The sequence below is a fragment of the Argiope bruennichi genome, chromosome 11 (assembly GCF_947563725.1).
Source record: "Argiope bruennichi chromosome 11, qqArgBrue1.1, whole genome shotgun sequence".
Classification (NCBI taxonomy): Eukaryota; Metazoa; Arthropoda; class Arachnida; order Araneae; family Araneidae; genus Argiope; species Argiope bruennichi.
The window spans coordinates 33523646-33549890 of NC_079161.1; the positions used below are offsets into that span (position 1 = coordinate 33523646).

The 26245-nt window shown below is 27.5% G+C and overlaps 1 protein-coding gene across 6 annotated transcripts; it reads right to left on the bottom strand.

Moving 5' to 3' along the window:
* Nucleotides 1-2649: 2649 nt before the first annotated feature.
* On the bottom strand, nucleotides 2650-25007 carry LOC129957404 (uncharacterized). Of its 6 annotated transcripts, none has more exons than XM_056069706.1 (4): nucleotides 24773-25007; nucleotides 22656-22733; nucleotides 14995-15072; nucleotides 2650-4704 (listed from the first exon to the last, which is right to left on the bottom strand). In XM_056069706.1, exon 4 carries the CDS (start codon nucleotides 4442-4444, stop codon nucleotides 3080-3082), a length of 1365 nt encoding a protein of 454 aa, XP_055925681.1. In that variant the 5' UTR covers nucleotides 4445-4704; nucleotides 14995-15072; nucleotides 22656-22733; nucleotides 24773-25007; the 3' UTR covers nucleotides 2650-3079. The 6 variants fall into 6 exon arrangements, with proteins under 6 accessions (XP_055925681.1, XP_055925683.1, XP_055925686.1 ...); XM_056069708.1 differs by having other exon boundaries at nucleotides 24645-24779; XM_056069711.1 differs by lacking the exons at nucleotides 22656-22733; nucleotides 24773-25007 and adding an exon at nucleotides 19418-19436.
* Between the last annotated feature and the right edge of the window lie 1238 nt (nucleotides 25008-26245).

The following is a 26245-nucleotide window of genomic DNA, read 5'->3' on the forward strand; positions in this document are numbered from 1 at the left end:
TATAGTTAAAACTTATGATCTCTTTATACGTAAACAATTTAAAGTAAAAACAAAAATAGATTCTAGTATTTTGGAGATGGAAGCTTTAGCTCTTAATAGTATTGAAAATCTGTTTATTTTGAAAGTCGTGCAAGTCCATCTTAGATTGAAATTATTTTTGACAGAATATATTACGGCAAAATTTAGCTCTGGTTGCTCTATGGTGAAGCAAATGTGGCCGTTTGATATCACGTCTGAAATCTAGGGTGTTTCTATCTATCTATCTTTGATAATTAAAATGGATGGTTGTACAATGTTTCAGAAATAATAAAGTATATCTTAATAATATGTTTAATTCCAACACCGATTGTTCAGTCCAGTGACAATGAAATAAATATCATTGATCACAAATTTTTGTTGGTAGAACATTCAATTTTACAGAACAATCGTGATTTTGAAGTGGTAGAACTGGCAATCCGGAAAACAAGTTCCTTGTATATTCCCCAGGATTACTATAAAGTAATACGAAATTGTCGAAAATATAATAAAAGTTTAATACATGAAATGAAGCGCAGATATCTATTTTCTACTCAACCTCTGGAGAAAGCGGTTTTAAAGAGAAATAAAAATGCCGATGGAGAAACCGTGAATTGTTTAACTACACGCTGGATCATATTTAGAAGGGATGCACCATACAAAATGATCTACAAACCTTCAATAGGAAGAGATGATGAATTTAAAATTATCGATTTGCCACCACTATGAGGAAGACCAAAAATTATCTTTGATGTATGAAAAAAAGGAGATTTATTACCATATATAACTCCAGTTCATCATGAACATTTTAAAATGTTAAATTCTGAATAAAATTCAATTTAATTATACCTACGTATAAACTGAAAATGTATAATTTCATTGAAATTCTTAATAAAACTGAATTGTTTTTTGTTATATTTTTTACAAAAATATTCTTTATTTTGTTTCACTTTTTATCAAATGATTAAATATTTATAAAAATTTGAATAGTATTTTGTTTTTATTATTAAAAAAAGGCTGATGCAACTGAAATATTTCCCAATTAAATATATGTTCACAATAATTCATTAATTTTGAAAGTGAGGCAAGTCCATTTAGTTATAATAAAACTTATTTTTTTTAATCAGCATTGTAAACGCTATTGGATTACAAACTTACATTATCTGGTACCACAAAATACAAAAAATATGTCTATTAATACTTACCAACATTTTTAAATTTATTACAACGCAAACCTTTAAATATCTCGCAATAACAAGAAATGGACTTGCCCCATTTTCAAAATAAACGGCTCAAATTATCTTTTTAATGATGTTAATTTCTTAACAAATAAAGTAAATTTTCTATTTTTAATGAATTTCCAAAAGAATATCATAACTATACTTTTCAACTATTTATTTTACGCAAAATTAAAATAAAATTTAATTTGCACGAGCACATTACACATACATCGAAAAAAAATTAGCTTTTATGAAAGTGTTGCCATCACATTGATGAAAGCTCAAATTAAAAAATAAGTTAACTGCTACTGAAAATTAATCAAGATCTAGATTAATTTTCTAGATTTAAATCTAGAATATTATAATTTCCAGCACATGTCTGTTTGAAATGAAATAAATGGGAAATATGATATTTTCTTTAAAAAATTACAAGAAATATTTTTCTATGACTTTTTACAATATCTATATTATTAAATCGATAAATATGTGATATTTAAAGCAAATATGTATATACATAATATCCACTCTAATTAGGACACAGCAGCTATTTTGAAAACATTTAATTTTTCATATGCTAAATGAAGTAAATAATATTTTATGTAATTTTAGTCATGCTCTGATGTATCATGAATTCTAAATTTTTACAAAGATCCTGTGCCCTTTGAATTATCTTTAACAAAATAATTTTGGGACACTAATATTTTAAATTAAAAATAGTTGTACACCAATCAATTAATTAATTATTACTGAAATTGACCGATTAATGAAAATTTGAATATCACTATTGTATGAAAAACGTTTTATTTTAAACCATTTCATCGAACTTCTCAAAGAAGACAATCATCTTCTCAGGTTTTTCAAGAGTGATTGGCCTAGATTATGAAAATGTTGATTGCTTTAACGTTGCAACATTGAAAATTGAGTAAATCGGTCAGGTTTGATCGCAGAAGAGAGAAAAGTTTATTTATTTAAAAAATGGAGTATCAAGAATATTTTTCAGAATATGATTCCTTAGGACCAAAGCACTGTCTAAAATTTAAACATCATGATTTTTTGAAGTACAGATGTAGATCGAAAAAAAAATTATTGCCATCATTTAAATCCTTTTAAAAATAAAACTAAAAACTGAATTTTACGATGAATCCGTGAATTTTTTGTTGAATAATTCTTTGAGATATTATAAATTATGAAAATTATTCTGTAGCGCACATAAGACTTCAATGCGGGACCGACTATGTTTTCAGTTTTCATATTTTTTTTTAAAGACTCCATTGGTATTATTAAAAAAAAAATCGTCTTTTTAAATTACAGTTTAATCAACTCCACTTTAATTTAAAATTGAATTTTACAGGCTCTGATAGATAATTAGAGAGAGAAATGCATTAAAATGAACAAAACGGCAGAAGTCTACATAGTATTACAAGTGATATATATTATTATCAAAATTTGAAGCTGAAAATACTATTATGAGACCAAGTAACATAAAATATTTGACAATTTTAGCGAGCATTAATACTGGCGAACCGGCTGGTCTCCAAAGGCGGCTAGTTTACAATATACAAGAAAAACCTTAAAAAGAAAATTAATAGACGAGCTGTTTTTGAATCGAATCTTTAAAATTATCTCCCAGAAAAATGAAATTTTTATGTCTTCTGATTCCAAATCTTGATAATTTGTGGTAAGAACTTAATATAAAATTCCTTGCCATTTATTATTATTTCCTTCCTAAATCTTTTTATTTTTCTTGGCTGGCCTTTCTATTAATTCTTCATCCGGTTGTCCACTTGGTTGAAAATCCATTGTATCCATCTGATTTACTTCGTTGCAATTTGAGAAGTCCCGGCTTAAATATCGTTCATCATATTAGTGAAACGTTCGAGTATTTCCAACTCTAATAGTGAAGCAAAAATTGAATTGAATGTTACCGCGAATTTTTCTCTGCCTTCTTTGGACAGCCTAGATTCGCGAATAAAAAATTCCAAACAATCCCATTTGCCTTCTTCCATTAGATCGCAACAATGGTTCAGAATTATATCATTCAAGAAAAATTCCAATGTTTCCGCAGGGTCCATATTTCTAAACACAAATTTGAACATTTCAGGATTTTCATTTGTAAAAAACTCATTTAAATAAAATGTGGAATGTCTCGAATCCTTAGGCATGACCAGCAAAAGATCCCAAAGTAGTTTCCGTGATTGATATTTTAATTGAAATTGTCGGTACAGATAATAAGGCAGACTTTCATAATCGGATCTCTGAAAATACGGTAATGCAAGCTTTGCAACTTCGATCAAAACATCTTGCCTTGGCCAAATCAGAAAGATTTTAAGGACAGCACCGGGTGAATCTTCAAGAACCTTCTGAAATTGTTCTACATTCAACTGTGACAACAAATAACAGGAAACATCATAGTATAGTTTAAAGAAGGGGCCACCTTCTACTACTACAGCTTGGGCCGTTCTCAATAATGACGCATCTTTTTCCTCACAAGTTAACTTTTCAAAAAAATATTGAGTTGCTGTTTCATAACCTTTGTATGCAAAAAATTCAAAAGCATATTGATAGATAGAGGAGAAGCGTCTTTCCGCTCCCATGTGAAAGCTATCTATCTTATATTCTCGTCCGCTTAGGATGCAAGTCCAAAAAACAATGATTTCTGACGGTGGATCATATCTATCAGGATCTCCATTGTTAAAAAAAGACTTTTTACTCAGCGGGGGCAATTTTTGCCAGAGGTCTTGAATATCGTCTTCAAGGCAATACAGACAAGCTAACCAAAATCGGCGGTCGATGCTCAAGTTTTCATCGCGGATAATTGCCTCAGCTGTTTTCCGATAATTTACAGTTCCCATATAAGTCCAATGGACGTGTTTCATATATTTTCCATTGTAAAATCTTGAATGACTCAGCTTTAAAAATGTTTCATGGAACCTCAACCAGTCACGTGCTTCTTGGAAAATAAGATTCATTATATTAACTAACGGCCCCCTCATTGATTCGGGTAACCCGAGTTCGGCTACAATGCTTTTGAATTGTTCATCTCTTGATACCACCCTTTTCTCGCCATGTTCATTTTCCACCGTTATTTGGTACATATACTTGAAAGGGTCACTAAGCAAAAGAACAGCCACTCTTCTTAGAGAAATATCTTCGAGGCTCAGTCTGCGAAGACTTTTGAGTTGGTAATCAATTGGATTTGCCATTGTCATAAATTGTCGTTTCACCTTTTGAAACACTGACACGTCAAAGTTATTCGTTCCCACTAAGACTAGCTATCAACAAAATCACGTTAACGCTCCAAATGCCGTTAAAAATGCCGATTGAAAGATAAATAAAGTCCTTTTTATATCTTTTAAAAGTAGGATTCTTTTTCTGGAACGTAGTCTATATAATAGCACATGTTGAGTTCAGAGAAATTTTTATTTTTTTAATTTCGTCTCCTGTCTTTGTCTGCCATGATGCTTGCTCCCTGTAAAGAAAGAATAAACTAGATTATTGAAAAAGATCATTAAAAAAAAATCAGGGTCTCATTAAAACTTTCTCGCACACTCTCTCATAAAGGCGTCATTTCTGAAAACGCTTTACATTACATTCGCGCATAATAGCTGCGCAATATTAACTGCTGACTTAGCATTTTAAGTTCCTTTTCTTTCATTCTTAGCGAATGTTTCGGCGATTAATCTCTGGTATGCAGTTAACAGTATCCAAAAACCAAATTTGTGTTTCAGACAAATTTTTCTCAACTAATTAAAACCAAAATTTGACACATAATTGCACTTGTAGCTACAAAATCCTGTACCAAATTTGACATATTTAAGTCACTGCGTTTTTGAATCACCGTGTTCACATGTTTCTGAAAGTACAGACCAGCAGATAGTCAATTCCTACTTGGATTTGATTCAAAATTTCATAGATGTCTACACTCTAAATCTTAAATCTATGTATCAAATTTTATCTATCCAGCTCTCTTCGTTTGGCAGTCGCCGTGTTAACTTATATTCGAACTGCCGGACAGACGGTCTTCCTCTGAACAGAATTTACTCAAAATTTGATAGAAATCAGCGGATTTGTTGTGGACCGTATAACGAATGTCAGTCGCCAAGCTCAAATTCTTCTTGAGTTATCTTTGCTACAGACAAACACGCGGCCATTTTCCGAAAATGTGTTTTTAAAACTCGAGGTGGTCTAAAACGTGTAGATTTTTCAAATTCTCGAGTCCGAATTTTTTGACGATTTCTATACTTTATCTATATTACGTATACGAGAAAAATAATAATAACAATTCCACAAAAATAATCATTTTTTTTTTAAATATGGGAAATTGTTTTTAAGCAACGTAAACAATTTTGTCTCTTGAATAAAATTGCAGCTCTCATCCCGTTGCTGCCAATAAATGAAAATATTATTAAATGAATTTACAAGATACACTTCCAGTATTGGTGGGAAAAAATAACTAGATTTTTTTCACTTTTGTCTACTACATGTCTTTTTTTTTTTTTTTTTTTTTTTGTACGCAAATAAATATTTTCTTCTGTAAAGATGAATCAGAAATGTTTATTTGAAAAGTAAAATTTTATTTATCCCGGTTTTTGGTCATTTCACCACAAAATATTTGATGCAGGCATATTTTTGGTTGTATTGCTAGTTGGCAACATTAGGCATAAACTTTCATTATGTCTAAAGTACAAAAAGCAGTTCTGACATTAAGTAAAAAGATTATTTAACTTAAATCTGAACTTAACTAATTATATTTTATATTTGTTATTCATTCCTTTTCCTTTAGAGAGAGACCTGAACATTGGTATTTTCCAAATTTGTGTACGATATTTTTTTTTATATTTTCCACTTTTTTACTTTCTCGCATACGCTTTAAAGAGAAAAGCATAGTAATTATATATATATATATATAAAAATCGAATTCGATATTTTGTTGAATTTCCACGACCCCAGTTCGAAAAACACAATTTTGGAACTCAGGGCCTGTATGTCCTTGATAACTCAAAAACATATTGAGTTACACAAGTAAATTTGATATACGTCTTTATTCCAAATTTTGTGTAAAATCTGTTACGAGGAAATTCGTCTGTCCGGCTATTCGAATATACGTTAACGCAATAAATACAAAATGGAGAGAGCTATTTAGATAAGATAAGGAACACAGATTTAACATCTACAGTTTGACACCTAACAAAGTTTGAGCCAAATCGAACAACGTTTTGACTATCTGTCGGTCTGTACTCTCAGAAATATGTATAGGCGATAGTACAAAGTCTCAATGACTTAAATATATAAAATTTGATATGGAATTTTTGATTAAAAATACAGTTTTGTGTGTAATTTTCATTTCAATCGATTGCAGAAAAATGTGTCTAAAGCATAAATCTGATTTCTCCATACTTTTAATCACCATGTCAGAGAATATTCGCCAAAAAATGAGACGTCAGATTCAATAAAAATACTAAATTCACGCCAAAAGTTAATATTTCCAAACTATTGTACGCCAATGCAATGTAAAGCGTTCTTCGGCACTCTTTATTAGAAAGTACGCGAAAAAGTTTTTGGAAAACCACTTCTGCTTATTTTATCTTAGTTAATACAGTTTCAATTATAATTTAAATTTAAAGTCAAGATATTAAAATATATTATCAGCGAAATTTAGCCCATACTAAAAATCCATTCAAAGAAATTCCTTAATTGTAATTTAATTAAAACTCAACATTATAGGCAAAAAAACATTGGTTCTGCAAATGCCGAGTTGTATTTTATACCACGCATATGGCCGGAAATTAAGGGTATACGTTATAATTCGTTTGACTATAATAAAATAATTAATTATTTTATAAACAAGCCTGTGTTGAAGTCAAGAGATATAAATTAAAAACTACATTTTAAAAAAAGCAGAAAATACAAAATCACAATGCTCAAAGGATGATAGAGTACACAGTACAGCAATTACAACTCATTAATATTTAAAATACAATCAATGAATTAAAATAGAAAATGAAACCACCAAGCAGATAGAACGAAAAAAGAATTTAAAATTTCAAACACGACAGAGATAATAGAAACAATAAAAGTGAATTAAGAACTATTTTCTCTTAAAAAAAAACAAACACTAGAACTATCAACCTTAGACAAAATAACACTTCAAACAATTTAGAGCACAGACTCACCCCCCCCCCTTTTTTCCCTGAATTTCATCGCAAATTTGATAATTTCAACAAAAATTTTCACCATCATCCTCCGTTCCTGAGAAACATTAGAGAATAATCTAAACCTCAGAACAAATAATAAGTCCAGTGAATAATAATAAATGAGATAATAAGAATTAGCATATGTACATTCAAAGGGTGACATGGCGGCGTTCCCCAGATCACTGACAGATTAATTGCAATATGAAATCTGTGCAAAAAATGGGGAAGATGGACCTTGCTTAGATACAAAAAATAATAAGTAATTATTATCTGTTAATAGATTAAACCAACTGCGAATACATCCTCAGACTTTATATAAGCCGTACTTGCATCATTGCCGTTCATCTAAAATAAGCTTTTCCAATTATGCTTTTAAATATTGTTACGGGTTCACTATTCCATCGGGGTACTTTTTGATTTGTTGGTCGATGAAATGAATAGTCATTTAGTGACAGACCACGACTTTCATTAACACGAAGACGACAAATATACAACCGAGACGAACACAGGAAACACACAGCAGCACACTACAACAAACAGTAGTTCACAAGTAGTAATCGGTAGCAATAGCAACCACAGCACACAAAGCGGCCAGACAGAATTCAGAAGGAGGGAATTCACGTAGCTTCACTTTCCGGCCTCTTCAAATGTCTGCAAATCTCCACTGTCTCCTCGCTTTAGCTGTATCCAACTGCCGACTCACTACTGCACGACTGGCTACTCCACACACGACACGATGCTGCTTCTACAATAAACAACAGGACTCGGAACACAGCTCACTTCAGCAATCGCTTGAGCTCTTCGCTGGATTGATCCAACTAATCGTCGTAGACTCTTTACACGATTCCGACTTCGGACACGATTACCACTGACTGACTCCGATTGATTGCAGCTGCAAACTGTGGGTCTTTTATAGTTCCGGGGAGACGTGCCCAGAAATTTCTGGACCAATCAGGTATATCTTGGTTCCCACTGGCTGAACCGCTAAAATTCTGGGAGTTTCCAGTAATATCTATTTTGTCGCCAAGCTCTGAGAGCACTGACGCGGCACCCGATCAACACCCAACAGAATTGATCGTAAATCGGTCTTTCAATGATTAGACTAACCGCGCTAGGAAGAAACATTACAGATTTGTAACATTATGAAAAGCAATTAATTCTCCTTGATTGTTGCAGATCTGGCTCTTTTTCAGTCAGGTCATTAGCCGAGATAACTAGTATTTGTTTTCACTGTAATAGTGTGATTAGGATGCGCAAAGCAGCGCAAGTGCCCTAGGCGCTGTTGCTAGAGTGCACAAAATTAAAAAATCAATTCGTTGCATTGAAAAGAAAATTTCATTCTATTCGCTGTATTTAGAAATTTATATTTTAATTTTTTAAAATTTTTATTTTGAATATTTATTTTTAATTATTATGAAAAGCTCTTATTCTGAAGACTTGAAAATTTAAACATGTTCAGCAAAACGAGAGAAGTTTAAAATCTTTCGGCAATTCTTATTCGGTTATTATCTTATAATTTATGGTTATTTTATATGTTAAATAGAATAAAATTATTAAAAAAACCCTCATATTATTATTATTATTTATTTTTGAATGAAAAGCAAAGAGTAGAGATTTTAAATCTTTCAGATTGACGTGAAAAGAAATAACAACTTAACTAGAGATTGTATAAATTTCAAAAGGAGCATCAAGAATCAAGGAAAGGATTTTTAGTAGGAGCATCAAAGGTGTTTTAAAAAAAACGAGACGATTTTCAAATCGATGGAAAATAGAATATTATATATTATCAGGAACTATGTTTCGGAAAATTAAATCATGAATATTAGAAAATATATTTAAAATTGATATAAATGAGACATACATCTCAAGGCAAAATAATGAATGGAAAATATTCATAATAAAACTAAATTTCCCAGTTTTTTTTTTTTTAATTCAGTGTGTGAATAGAAGACAGGAAAAAACCATGGTGCCAAACTAAAAGTACGCCAGAAAGATAACTTCACTTTGATTCTTTGAAACCTCTTTTAATCCAAAAAGATCAACAGTATTCTGAATGATTGATCTTTTGGAATTTGTAATAATGCTTTTGAATGGTCCCATTTAGAAATTGGTTCCCACAAATTTCAGTTTGTCCTAAGTTTCACTTATCTTGGTTCTATAGTTACTGATGACAATAGCATAGTCAAGGAGATTCAAGGTCGTCTAATGAATGCAAATAGAACCTTTTACTGACTAAAATGAATTTTTAAATCCTCACTACTATCAAGAAATACAAAATTTTTACTATATAAAACCTTCATTAGACCATTACTTACTTATGGCTCAGAGACCTGGACCCTGGTGGTCTGGCCATTCTTGGTGGGATAGACAACAATGTTTGGAGATGAAGATAATTTTGAGTTATATTAAATCTATAGAGAGCCAGATATTATAAAGTTCATAAAAATAAATCAGATGAACTGGGTAACTCATATATTTAGAATGGATGATGATTCCATATTAAAAAAAAAAAATCTTTTACATAGACCTTTAATAAGTAGGAAAAGGGGTAAACCCAAAATGAGAAGGATGGAGTCAGTGGAGACAGACTTCCTGACTATCCAAGCAAGAAACTAGTGCACAAGTGTCAAAAGTAGAGTGCAGTGGAACAGAATTCAGAGGAAGGCACTGTCCCACCCTGGGTTGTCTAGCCAAATACGATGATGATGCTTTTGAAGGGAGAAAACCAACATGTTTTTCATTCAAAAAAAAGTCCAATAATGTAAATTATAAACAACAAAAAACTATATTATGATTAAAGATGGCATAAATATAATAACAATTATAAATAAGATATTTTTACTACACAAACAAATTTTGAAATTTATTTTTTTAATTATTTATTGATTGATTTATGTGAAGCAGCTCTTATGACACTTTTGGTGATAGCAACAACAAGTGTTCACTACAAAAGATCTTTTAGCTTTCATATCTCCGAACTTCAGTGACAAACACACACACACAAAAAAAAAAATCTATGCTTTATTTGTTTTGAGTATAAACTTATTTCAACTCAATCATCAACACTTTCACATTAATAAAAGTGAGAAGGGTGAATTTATAACATTTCAAAATGTTTCTGATAATAATGCACACTTTTTTACATGTAAAAAATAATTTCTACTAAAATTATAACAAAGTGCACTTTTATATGTCATGGACCAATTAATAATGTGTTAATTTAAATTCATACTTAAGTTTTCAAGTAATAACATACCTATATATTTCATAAGTGCATTTTCTATTTGTTACAGAGCTCGATATACTATTAAATGTAATTAATTGTACATTTTTATGGATATATTTAATGGTGTGCAGGAAATAATTATGCACATTATTATAGATATTAACTTAATTACCAAGACTTTTGAATTATTTTATATGTGTTAACAAATTTATTTCAGTAATGTAATAGTTTAAGATTTAATTCAATATTCAGTCTCCATAAAATGACTAAAGGCAAGAAAGTATAGATATGAAACTTTTTCAATATTAATCACATATAAATTCATTTTTGAAGGCTTAAGAGATTTGAACAGATTTTATACATTCAATATAAGTTTATTAACACAATGGGGAAAATGAAAATGATTACTACAACGTATGGAAAAAAGGAACTAAGTTGAATTTTGGGTTTTCTTGTGAAAAATTGCATTTGTATCTAAGAACATATTTCCATGGAAAAACATTTATATATATATTTTGACTATATTTTATTTTTATACAAATAACCAATAATGAGTAAGTGCCTGAAAATGGTGTGTCAAATGACCCCGTGCATGTGCTAACATTAAAAAAAATGGGTGCTGAAGGGTTAAAGTATGATATAAATAGAAATCAGTTTTGATTTTTGTCAATTGATTGTTGTTGATTTTTATAAGAAAAAAGTTCGCCAAGAAACCAATCAACAAACAAAGTTGGTGAGGTGACTGTGGCAAATGAGATTTTTATTTTGGGGTGAGTGGAAAAATTCCACAAGCCTTAGAGCTGTGAAAATTGACACAAACATATTTGGAGCAAAATAATGCAAACTTTTTTTTTTTCAAACGCATTCTAGTCATGTCCCTTTATTACTACAAAAATATTGCAAATAAGAAAATTCTTATGTGATTAAATAAAAAATTCAAAGAATTATCTTTTCTATTACACCAATATCGTTGCTAATTACCATTAATTTTTAAAAATATTTCAAAGAAAATTTTACAAATATACTTTTTAATCTTGTAAGGAAATTCAAATATTACAAAAGTATTATTAAGGTGTTAAACAGGCTCATTGACAGCGTAATAAAGTATAAAGATGGAGTTTTTTTTTTTTTTTTTGTATAAAATGATTTCTTTTATATTTTAAATAAGATTTTTTCCTTTATAATTTTTGGATAATTAAACATACAATTTAGTTTCAAAAGTAAGCAAACATGAAATTTTTTTTATAGTTTGCAGATTTTTATATATTATTACAGTTCTTTCTTCTATAATAGAACTGATAGTATAAAAATACATAATCATTCTTTACACTTGAAGTTCAGCATTTTTTTTTAGTTGTTTATCATATTGTATCAGTAAATTACTATTCTCTAAGGATTAAAAAAATTATTAAACACAACCACTACTGAAGTCTGAAACTTTTAAAATTTGGTAATATCTTGAGAGAGGATCATATATATCAAGCTACTAATACAGAAATATATTGAAATTTTCAGGAAGCAGTAATCACAAGAAACAAGTTGTCTTTCAAGGATGATGGTATAATAATAGAAAAAAAATGTGAATATAAAAAAATTAATATTTCTAACAGTAAGTCATATTTTCAGTGAGTTCTAATATATTCACATGCTGAGTTTCAAATCATGAAGAAAGTAAATATTACAAAGAAAAAAACGAAGCAAGTATTTAGAAGGTAAATTTTATGTTTCTAAAATAAGAAAATGTTATTTTATAAGACGGAAATAGCGAAAACACACACACACACACGTCGGCTACTATTTAACAATCTTATTCATGTGTATTGAATTATTTTATTTTACTCTAATGACATATGATATAAATTCCTTAATCTTGAATGCAAATCTAATAATACTGGATACAAGTCTAAGATATATATATTATAACTAGATCCAAAATTTTTGGCCCAGGCATATTAATGCAAAAAGTATAGTTCAAAGAAAACAATGAACCAAACAATACAAACCAAAAATATTGATACTACTTATCACCAAATACTGGGAACAGCACAGTGTCAATAGTAGACCAATATTGGCATCAGACTTGAATGTGATAGTGCTATTATCATGTTAACAAAAAAATAATATAATACATCTGTACTATTAGTATTTTCACCAAGCAATAACATATAATAAATCTTTGTGTCAAGATATGAAAAATATCTCAGTGAATCATGTAACATATTTTTTCCATACAGTTATATGAAATGCAAAATCATACTTCTTTTTTTTTTAATTTGGAATCAAAATAATATTATAAAATAATCAATCTCCAAAAACAAGATTCTATTCGTGATTGCACCAATTTCATTTTGATTTCAAGTTTCCTACAAAGGAATAATTTTTAATTTCAACACAAAATTAAACATCCACTATGCTTATGTGCTGATTCAGAGTAAGTGAATCGGCACATAAGCATAGCGGATGTTTTACAAATGCAATTATGCAAATTCACAGTAATCAAAGAATACTTAATCATTCAGAAGTCATAGCTTCCAATTGTAAATCAATTAAAAATCTTATTTAAAATAAAATTTCATTCATAGAGATTTCAAAAAATAGTTACTAATGACTGAAAGTTTTTTTAATACAGAAATCACATTTCAGACATAAGAAGGGTAATGCACAAAAATTCATAAAATAGGGTTTTATTTTTTGTTTGTTTTTTGCTTATATAAATCAAATTGTCCACAACATAAAAAGAAATTACAGAAAAGCAAAAAATTATCCAAAATTTAAAAAAAATCTGTAGCTAAAAAGTAGTCTAAGATACTTGATATTCTTGTGCACAAAAGAAAAAAGTGTGCAAAATACAACCAAAGCTGATTTATAAATACAATTCTGATGAGGGTGAAGTCGATTAATCGAATGAGACGTTTAGCACCTATCTCCACAACATCACAATGACGAATAGCAGTTATTTGCAAATGCTCTAAATGTTACTATTGAATTACAAATAGCAAACACAGGACCGAAAGTTAATGGTTATGCATAGCTGCAAAAGAGTAATGATTTAAATTCGTCATCCAAAGATAATGCACAGATAGTGGAGGGAAAATAAAATTTTAAAAAATTGCAATCACAAAAACTTTCAGACTGCCCTCAGCATAACCTCTTCATTTTTTTATATAAATATTCTCTAACATTCATTCTACCTTTGGGTTATGAAAATAAATTTTTTTATTAACCAAATTATTTATTTTGATTAACACAGTATTAAAAGTTTATGTCTGTAATAAACTCAGTTGGATACGACCAATATTTCTAATTTGAGATATTACAAAAATCATATATCAAATTTTTTCTCCATACCTCAATGATTGCTTTCTTTAAGCTTAAATATTTGAAGGTGAAATACCCCAAAAAAAGTTATAAAAAATAAACCTAGATATGAATTAAACTTATAAAATATTATAATCTTATTTATAAACATATTTTTTACACAATAAGTTCATTATAATCATATTATTATGAATTAAAAAGAGATCTTCTTGATTCCATTCCAATATTTTGTAAAAATATGCTTTAAAAAATGAATTCAGAAATTCAACATGCATATTTGATTGAATAATTGATTACTCACACATAAATAAATTTAAAACTTTCTTTTATCTGATGTGAATAAATAATGAATATTATATGAAAGCTAATTATTTAAATATTGGTATCAAATAACTATATGTTCTTAATACTTTTGTCTATGTCAATAAAATTGAAAATGTTTTTGATTGTTTTCAGTTTAGTTTAAAGAACTCAAGAAATTAGTACAAATAAGATTGAAAATATTTTAATTCTTTTCAGTTTAGTTGAAAGAAATAAAAAAAAATTGTACAATTAACTGCAAACAAAATAGTGACAGTGACATCAATAAGAGTAAAAGAAAAAAATCCTCCAAATTGAATGAATTTTTTGTAATAATTAAATATTTGTAATAAATATATAATGATAAAAAAAAACAATAAAAATTATTATAATTTTTAAATTCTTAATGCGATATATAGGATGTGAAAGCCTTTTTTGATTTAAAGGATATTAAACTGAGATTTAATATCAATAAAACTACAGAAATAAATAATAGCTGCTTCACTTTTTTACAGCAATTTCTGAGAGTTAGGGCATGTAAGCTGCTTTTCTAAAAAACATTGCAGATTTTAAATATTTTTATTTTAAATATTAATAGCTAAATATTCAAAGCAGGTTCTTATAATATCACAAAATTAACATTTAAAAATTTTCTGCCACAATTCAAAATTATATTTCAATATGAAAATAAAATAAATGGGTAAAAATTAACCATACTTACTATTAGTAAGCTAATAAACATTCTTTTCAATCATATTTCACTAAAGTATTTTTGAAACATATTCTGATTTCATATTTACTAGAAAAGAAACAGACAAAAATTGAGTGTAGACCAGTATGCAATTCAATTTTAGTTGACTGCAATTTAATAAAGTACAATTCAATTTTAACAGCAACCAAAAAGTACGAAGAAAAAAAAATTATAAAAACATACTCAAGTGCATAAATACAGATATATAAAAAAATAATAATAATAAATTCTATAAAAGACAATCGAAATCATCAAATTGGCGAAATTTTTTTTGGTGCTTTTTAATTGCTGTTGCAAATAAACAAGTACCTTTATCATGTTAGTTCATTCAATATTTCCATTTCCATCTTTGGAAAATTTAACGAAACCACATATATTAAAAAGGAATAAATAAAAAACTTCTATACACTAAGAATTTTTCAGAGACCTTATATTTTCATGAGAAAAATATTCAGTATATTAAATTTAATTTGTATAATAAAATTTGAGCTTACTTAATGCCATGATTAATTTTAAAAAAAGTAATAAAAAGATTAGCTTCCCCAATCCTTACTATATCAGAAATTCATGGAAGAGTGTACAGGTGCTTAATTATTATTTCCTGGTAAGTCATATTACTGTTAGTTTCTGTTTTACAAAACCATCTTCTATCTGGAGTGGGATTTTTATATTAAATCCAATTAAGCTTCAGAATTTTAAAGAAAACAAGAACTCTAAACAAAAACAAAAGATGAAATAATTATGTCAAAAAAAAAAAAAAAAAGGTCAAAGTACGCTAAAAAATAATCAATTAATTTCTTTCTTTTTTGTTACAAAATGTTTTTAATACACTGTAAGTAAATCAATATATATATGAACAATTATTGAAATATGCTACTTGAAAAACCTCATTTTTTAATCCTAAAAAAATATGTAAATTGTTGCTAATCAGAAAGTTGTGAAAAATAATCAGTATGAACATATATTTTTGAAAATCAAAATTCAACATATGACAATTTTATCCAGAGCCTTCAAATCTAATATATAGAAGTTTGACAATATCTTCTTCATACATTGTTTTTTCTCACCTTTTTTGAGAAGTTCTAAGACAAATGCTGAAATAATGCTAAATTAATGGCTCTGTTCTAGTTAACTACCATTCACAAAATTGGATCATCAAATAAGCAATTGACAATGGACATTGTAATTTACTTAATTTTGTTCTTTCATTTAATTCCCAATGGCCTTGTATTCAAAGATAATCAAATTAAAATTTTAAATAAAATGAAACAATTATTGAGGGAATTTTTTGCTCATGTTTTTAAATTCACAAGCAGATTGATGAGATTGGTTCTTTTATTAGTTGACAATAGATTCACAAGTCAATAAATTTGGCAAAATTTTAATTACATTGTTTAGAATATTTTTTATTTATAAAAAAACATTAAATAATTTTAAACTATAATTCAGTTTTAACTTTTGAAGTCTTAACATAAATTTATTACCAATTTATTTAATTTTTTTTCTTATCACTAAAAATATTTTTTTTTAATTTATACCTGAGACACAAAAGCCATTTTCGGTTCTTATTAATTAACGAGGATGGATTGGTATTAATCCATTTTCTTTCCTGTAAACTTTGCATAAACAGCGTAAACAGATACTAATTTTCTTCTCGTAATTTCGAAGCACTCATAGACTGGTGCGTTTTGGAGTTCCATTTGGTGAGTTTTTGGCTTTTTCATTTTTAACTAATAAGTACACCATTTTCTTGAAAGTGACCAGAAATGAAACGTTTTGCTATTTCATACTGTCATAATATTTGAAATGCTTTAGGTTTTACACTCCGATAAATTTTTAATAATTTGCATTTCTAGCATCAAACAGTTATGGCTAAACTGAGGAAACGAAAACTAAATCATATCCTACTTGTTTAATAACAAAACACAACAAACCGGCGCAGGCAGTTTGAAAAATTTCTTTATATTTCAAAATTGTTAAACAACACTTGTGATTCCAAAGGTTAAAAAAAACTATCTCAGATAAAACAATACTTATCATTAAAAAATCATAATTATATTGCGGAAAGTAGTAGCCGTAACTGTTCCGCAGAAGTGTTTGTTTACTTTGTCCGCCATCTTTATTGGCGACTTGGCATTCTTGGCCCAGCAAGGGGAACAATAAACTTCACTTTTACCAAATGAGTATTAGTATTATGAAAAACACTACATTTCAGAAAATATCTGATTTAGAAAGTTGATAATATTAGTCTAATGTTTATATCATGATCAACAGATACTAATAAAAGCAAAACGTTTTATTACGGATGCTAAATTTTCACGCTTTCCGTCAAGTGGCGCTGCAGTCGTTTTTGTGTTTGTATATGATTTCTGAAGATTATATCAACCGGGCTATTTATATAATATACCATATAGTATAATATATATACTATAATATATATATATATTTATATAATATACCATTTATATCTATATATAAAGCAATTACTTATAAAATTCAGAGTGAAATATTAGAATTTTTTCTTATTTTTCCAATATTTTTATACAAGGAAAAAAAAACTACTAGTATTAAAAACAGCAAGTTTTATAATAACGGAATGGGGAAAATGGAAATGATTACTACAACATATGGAAAAAAGGAGCTAAGTTCAATTTCGGGTTTTCTTATTAAAAATTGCATTTGTATCTAAGATAAGAACATATTTCCATGGAAAAACTTTTACATATTCTGACTATATTTTATTTTTATACAAATGACCAATAAGATAATAAGTAAATGCCTGAAAATAGTGTGTCAAATAACCCCATGCATGTGCTAACGTTAAAAAAATGGGTGCTGAAGAGTTAAAGTATGATATCAGTTTCGATTTTTGTCAATTGATTGTTGTTGATTTTCATATGAAAACAGATGGTCAAAAAATCAATCAATAAGCAAATTTGGTGAGGTGACTGTGACAAATGAGATTTTTATTTTTGGGTGAGTGGAAAAACTACATAAGTCCTAGAGCTGTGAAAATTGACACAAACATATTTGAAATAAAATAAAGTTTTTTTGTTTTTTTTCGCGAAAGCATTTTAGTCTTGTTCCTTTATTACTACAAAAATATTGCACATAAGAAAATTTTTACGTGATTAAATAAAAAATTCAAAGAATTATCTTTTGTATTATAGCAATTTCGTTGCTAATTTCCATTAATTTTTAAAAATATTTCAGAGAAAATTTTAATCTTGTACGGAAATTCACATATTACAAAAGCATTTTTATTCTATGCTAGCCAGGCTCATTGACAGCCTAATAAAGTATAAAAATGGAGATTTTTTTTTGTATAAAGAGATTTCTTTTTATTATATTTTAAATAAGATTTTATACTTCATAATTTTTGGATAATTAAACATGCAATTTAATTTCAAAACTAAGAAAAGATGAAATTTTTTTATAGTTTGCAGATTTTTATAAATTATTACAGATCCTTCTTCTATAATAGAACTGATAGTATAAAAATACATAATCACTCTTTACTCTTGAAGTTCAGCATTTTTTTTTTCGTTGTTTATCATATTGCATCAGTAAATTATTATTCTCTAAGGATTAAAAAATTATTAAACACATCTACTATTGCCCCCAAAAAATATTGATGTTGAATGATAATCCATTTTATATGAGGAACCTGTTTTGATTCAACAAGCTTATTTGAAATTTAATAATTTTCTATTTCAACTTAAAGCTCCACTTTTAAATAGGAAGACAGAAACAAATTGGCAAATACACAGTACTGGAAAAAGAATAGAGGTAAGATTTGTAAAATAGTACAAGTCTGAAACTATTAAAATTTGGTAATAATATCCTGAGAGAGAATCATATATATCAAGCTACTAATACAGAAATATATTGAAATTTTCAGGAAGCAGTAATCACAAGAAACAAGTTGTCTTTCAAGAATGATGGTATAATAATAGAAAAAAAATATGAATATAAAAAAATTAATATTTCTAACAGTAAGTCATATTTTCAGTGACTTCTATTACATTCACATGCTGAGTTTCAAATCATGAAGAAAGTAAATATTACAAAGAAAAAAACAAAGCAAGTATTTAGAAGGTAAATTTTATGTTTCTAAAATAAGAAAATGTTATTTTATAAGACGGAAATAGCAATAAAAAAAATCAAGTCGCCTACTATTTGATAGTCTTATTCATGTGTATTGAATTTTATTTTACTCTAATAACATAGGATATAAATTTATTAATCTTGAATACGAATCTAATAATACTGGCTACAAGTCTAAGATATATATATTATAACTAGACACTAGGCCTAGGCATATTAATGTCAAAAGTATAGGTTCAAAGAAAATATTGAATCAATCAATTCAAACCAAAAATATTGATACTACTTATCACCAAATACTGGAAACAGCACAGTGTCAATAATAGCCCAATGTTGGCATCAGACTTGAATGCGATAGCAATGGTGCCATGTTAACAAAAAAATAATGTAATACACCTGTACTATTAGTATTTTCACCAAGCAATAACATACAGTAAATCTTTGTGTCAAGATATAAAAAAAATTTAGTGAATCATGCAACATATATTTTTTTCCATACAGTAATATCAAATACAAAATCATACTTTTTTTACAAAAAATTAGCATCAAAATAATTTTATAAAATAATCAATATGCAAAAACAAAATTCTATTCGTGATTGCACCAATTTCATTTTGATTTCAAGTTTCCTACTAAGGGCTAATTTTTAATTTAAACAAAAATTAAACATCCGCTATGCTTATGTGCTGATTCAGAGTAACTGAATCAGCACATAAGCATAGCGGATGTTTTACAAATGCAATTATGCAAATTCACAATAATCAAAGAAGATTTAATCATTCAGAAGTCAAAGCTCCCAATTGAAAATCAATTAAAAATCTTATTTCAAATAAAATTTCATTCATAATGATTTCAAAAAATAGTTACTAAGGAGTGAAAGTTTTTTTAAATACAGAAATCAAATTGTAGACATAAGAAGGGTAATGCATTAAAATTTATAAAAGTGGGGGTTTTTTTTGCTAATACAGAGACAGTGGACATTGTAATTTACTTAATTTTGTTCTTTCATTTAATTTCCAATGGCCTTGTATTCAAAGATAATCAAATTAAAAAATTATTCATGGAATTTTTTGCTCATGTTTTTAAATTCACAAGCAGATTGATGAGATTTTTCCTTTCATTAGTTGACTATAGATTCACCTTGGCAAAATTTTAATTACAATGTTTACAATATTTTTGATTTATAAAAAAACATTAAATTATTTTAAACTATAATTCAGTTTTAACTTTTGAAGTCTTAACTTAAATTTATGACCAATTTATTTAATTCTTTTCATTTCAATAAAAATATATATTTTTTAAATTTATACCCTAGACTCAAAAACTATTTTCAGTTCTTATTAATTATCGAGGATGGATTGGTGATAATCCATTTTCCTTCCTGTAAACTTTGTATAAACAGTGTTAACAGATGCTAATTTTTTTCTCGTAATTTCGAAGCCCTCATAGACTGGAGTTCCATTTGATGAGTTTTTGGATTTTTCATTATTAATTAATAAGTACACCATTTTCTTGAAAGAGACCAGCAATGAAATGTCTCGCTATTTTATACTGTCATAATATTTGAAATGTTTTAGGTTTTACACTTTGATAAATTTTTAATAATTTTGCATTTTTTATGTGCTGATTCAGAGTAACTGAATCAGCACATAAGCATAGCGGATGTTTTACAAATGCAATTATGCACATTTACAGTAATGAAAGAAGACTTCATCATTCAGAAGTCAAAGCTCCCAATTGGAAATCAATTAAAAATCTCATTTCAAATAAAATTTCATTCATAATGATTGAAAAAAAAATGGTTACTAATGAGTGAAAGTTTTTATAAATACAGAAATCACATTTCACACATAAGAAGGGTATTGCATGAAAATTCATTTAAGTAGGGGTTTTTTTAGTTCAAAGTATCCATAACATAAAAAAATTATAGAAAAGTGAGAAATTATCTAAAATTTTTAAAAATCTGTAGATAAAAAGTAGTCTACGATACTTGATATTCTTGTGCACAAAAGAAAAAAGTGTGCAAAATACAACCAAAGCAAATTTATAAATACAATTCTGATATGGGTGAAGTCTATTAATCGAATGAGACGTTTAGCACCTATCTCCACAACATCACAATAAGTAATAGCAGTTATTTGCAAAGGCTCTAAATGTTGCTATTGAATTACAAATAGCAAACACAGGACCGAAAGTTAATGGTTATGCATAGCTGCAAAAGAGTGATGATTTAAATTCACCATCCAAAGATAATGCACAGAATGTGGAGGGAAAATAAAATTTTAAAAAATTGCAATCACAAAAACTTTCAGACTGCCCTCAGCATAACCTTTTTATTTTTTTTATATAAATATTCTCTCAGATTCATTCTACCTTTGGGGTATGAAAATAAATTTTTTTATTAACTAAATTATTTATTTTCATTAACACAGTATTAAAAGTTTATGTCTATAATAAACTCAGTTAGATACGACCAATATTTCTAATTTCAAATATTACAAAAATCATAAATACAAATTTTTTCTTCATACCTCAATGATTGCTTTCTTTAAGCTTAAATATTTAAAGGTGAAATTCCCCAAAAAAGTTATAAAAAATAAACCTAGATATGAATTAAACCTTTAAAATATTATAATCTTATTTATCAACATATTTTTCACACAATAAGTTCATTATAATCATATTATTATAAATTCAAAAGAAATCTTGATTCCATTCCAATATTTTGTAAAAATATGCTTTAAAAAATGAATTCAGAAATTCAACATGCATATTTGATTGAATAATTGATTACTCACACATAAATAAATTTAAAACTTTCTTTTATCTGATGTGAATAAATAATGAATATTATATGAAAGCTAATTATTTAAATATTGGTATCAAATAACTATATGTTCTTAATACTTTTGTCTATGTCAATAAAATTGAAAGTGTTTTTTATTGTTTTCAGTTTAGTTTAAAGAACTCAAGAAATTAGTACCAATAAAATTGAAAATATTTTAATTGTTTTCAGTTTAGTTGAAAGAAATTAAAAAAAAAATTATACAATTAACTGCAAACAAAATAGTGACAGTGACATCAGTAAGAGTAAAAGAAAAAAATCCTCCAAATTGAATGGATTTTTTGTAATAATTAAATATTTGTAATAAATATATAATCTGATAAAAAGAAAAAAACAATCCAAATTATTATAATTTTTAAATTCTTAATGCGATATATAGGATGTGAAAGCCTTTTTTCATTTAAAGGATATTAAACTGGGATGTAATATCAATAAAACTACAGAAACAAATAATAGCTGCTTTACTTTTTTACAGCAATTTCTGAGAGCTAGGCATGTAAGCTGCTTTTCTAAAAAACATTGCACAGTTTAAATATTTTTATTTTAAACATTAATAGCTAAATATTCAAAGCAGGTTCTTATAATATCACAAAATTAACTTTAAAAATTTTCTGTCACAATTCAAAATTATATTTCAATATGAAAATAAAATAAATGGGTAAAAATTAACCATACTTACTATTAGTAAGCTAATAAACATTCTTTTCAATCATATTTCACTAAAGTATTTTTGAAGCACATTCTGATTTCATATTTACTAGAAAAGAAACAGACAAAAATTGAGTGTAGACCAGTATGCAATTCATTTTGAGTCGATTGCAATTTAATAAAGTACAATTCAATTTTAACAGCAACCAAAAAGTACCAAGAAAAAAAAATTACAAAAACATACTCAAATGCATAGATACATATATATAAAAAAAATAATAATAATAAATTCTATAAAAGACAATCGAAATCATCAAATTGGCCAAATTTTTTCTAGGTGCTTTTTAATTGCTGTTGCAAATAAACAAGTACCTTAATCATGTTAGTTGATTCAATATTCCCATCTTTGGAAAATTTAACGAAACCACATACATTAAAAAGGGATAAATAAAAAACTTCTATACAATAAGAATTTTTCAGAGACCTTACATTTTCATGAGAAAAATTGTCAATATATCAACTTTAATTTCTCTAATAAAATTTGAGCGTACGTAATGCCATATATAATTTTTTAAAAAGGAGGAAAAAGATTAGCTTCCCCAATCCTTATTATATCAGAAATTCATGGAAGATTGTACAGGTGCTTGATTATTATTTCCTGGTAAGTCATATTACTCTTAGTTTCTGTTTTACAAAACGATCTTCTATTTGGAGTTGGATTTTTATATTTAATCCTAATAAGCTTTAGAATTTTAAAGAAAACAAGAATTTTAAACAAAAACAAACAATGAAATAATTACGTTGAAAAAAAAAAAAAAAGGAAAAGAATGTTTAAAAATAATAATTTAGTTTCTTTCTTTTTTATTACAAAATGTTTTTAATACACTGTAAGTAAATCGATACATACATGAACAATTACTGAAATATGCTACTTGAATAACCTCATTTTTTAATCCTAAAAAAATATGTAAATTGTTGCTAATTAGAAAATCATGAAAAATAATCAGTATGAATATATATTTTTGCAAATCAAAATTCAATATATGACATTTTTATCCAGAGCCTTCAAATCTAATGTATAAAAGTTTGACTATAGTTTCTTCATACATTTTTTTTTCTCACCTTTTTTGAGAAGTTCTAAGACAAATGCTGAAATAATGCTAAATTAATGGCTCTGTTCTAGTTAACTACCATTCACAAAATTGGATCATCAAATAAGCAATTGACAATGGACATTGTAATTTACTTAATTTTGTTCTTTCATTTAATTCCCAATAGCCTTGTATTCAAAGATAATCAAATTAAAATTTTAAATAAAATGAAACAATTATTGAGGGAATTTTTTGCTCATGTTTTTAAATTCACAAGCAGATTGATGAGATAGGTTCTTTTATTAGTTTACGTTAGATTCACAAGTCAATAAACTTGGCAAAATTTTAATTACATTGTTTACAATATTTTTTATTTATAAAAAATAATAAATTATTTAAAACTATAATTCAGTTTTAACTTTTGAAGTCTTAACTTAAATTTATTACCAATTTATTTAAATTTTTTCTTTTCAATAAAAATATTTTTTTTAAAAATTTATACCTGAGACTCAAAAACCATTTTTGGTTCTTATTAATTAACGAGGATGGATTGGCGATAATCCATTTTCCTTCCTGTGAACTCTGTATAAGGAACGTAAACATATGCTAATTTTCTTCTTGTAATTTCGAAACAGTCGTAGACTGGCGCGTCCCATTTGATGAGTTTTTAGCCATTTCATTTTTAACTAATAAATAAACCATTTTCTTGAAAGTGACCAGCAATGAAATGTTTTGCTATTTCATTTTTAACTAATAAATACACCATTTTCTTGAAAGTGACCAGCAATGAAATGTTTTGCTATTTCATACTGCCATAATATTTGAAATGCTTAAGGTTTTACACTCCGATAAATTTTTAATAATTTTGCATTTCTAACATCAAACAGTTATGGCTGAACTGAGGAAACGAAAACTAAATCATATCCTACCTGTTTAATAAGAAAATACAACAAACCGGCGCAGGCATTTTGAAAAGTTTCTTTATTTCCAAATTGTTAAACAACAATAGTGATTCCAACGGTTAAAAAAAAACAATCTCAGATGAAACAATACTTACCAATAAAAAAATCATATTTTTATTGCGGAAAGTAATAGCCGTAACTGTTCCGCAGAGGTGTTTGTTTACTTTTCCGCCATCTTTATTGGCGACTTGGCATTCTTGGCGCAGCAAGGGGCACAATAAACTTCACTTTTAAAAAATGAGTATTAGTATTATAAAAAACACTACATTTTAAAAAATATCTGATTTAGAAAGTTGATAATATTAATCTAATGCTTATATCATGATCAACAGATACTAATAAAAACAGAACGTTTTATTACGGATGCTGAGTTTTAACGCTTTCCGTCAAGTGGCGCTGCAGTCGTTTTTGCGTTTGTATATGATTTCGTAAGATTAAGTCAGCCGGGCCATTTATATAATATACCATTTATATTTATATAGTAAGCAATTACTTATAAAATTCAGAGTGAAATCTTCGATTTTTTCATATTTTTACTTTTTTAGATGCAAGTTATTAAAATAGAGGCTTTTATGAAAATATAATTTGTTATTTGAAGATATAAAGATGAAAATTTAACGATAAATATTGTAAAATAGGCATTGTATACAACTTTTTCTGAAAACTATTGTATTGAAAATATATAATAATTCCAATTTAGTGTTTGAAAAGTATCGGTAAATGTGGGCGAAGCAAACAGTAAAAAAAAATTGATCACCATCTCAGTGATTTCAACCGTTTCTTATTGGAGTATGCTGTTTACTATGTTCGAAAGAGTGTGAATGTAAATGCATACTGGCTGATTGTGTTTATGAGTGTGGTTGATAATTAATAATATGTATTTTCCTTTCTAGCGCATCTCTATTAAGTAAATGATATCTGATATTTACAACATAGGAGTAAACTAATAGAAATAAGGTTTTAAGTAATAAAAGATATTAGTCGTTGGAAATTAAGATCCGGCGAGATCGGGCGCTCTGCTAAAAACCCTCAGCATTTTTTTTTTTTTTTTTTTTTTTTTTTACCATAGTAAACCTCTTCAAATTTACCTTATCTCATGGGAATACTTGCAATTGCAGTCTTCGTGACATTTAAACCTGGCACGTTTGAAATTTAAAGACGCAATACTCACTCATTAACATAAATGACAATTTGCATGCTATACACAGGAAAGCACCATTTAACCTTTTTCATTTATTGGGACCTCCAGCGCGTTGGGATTACGATGTGGTAACGATGTCAACAAGGGAAATTACGTATTTAATATATTTATTTGACTTAAACGAAATTCCACAAATTGTCACTTAGCAGCACACGTCCTTCAATTCTGAAACAATTTTTTCTTCTTTTTTTTATGTAAAAACATTAAATTTGACAAAAAAAAAAAAAATGTAATCTAGTTTCTTGTATACAAATCGTAAGCATTCGGATGTATCATGTAATTACTAACTGTCAGATTAATTAAATTTGTCCTCTTTTTAAGAATAGCTATATCAAATTTAAAAAAAATTAAGTAAATGAAAATATAT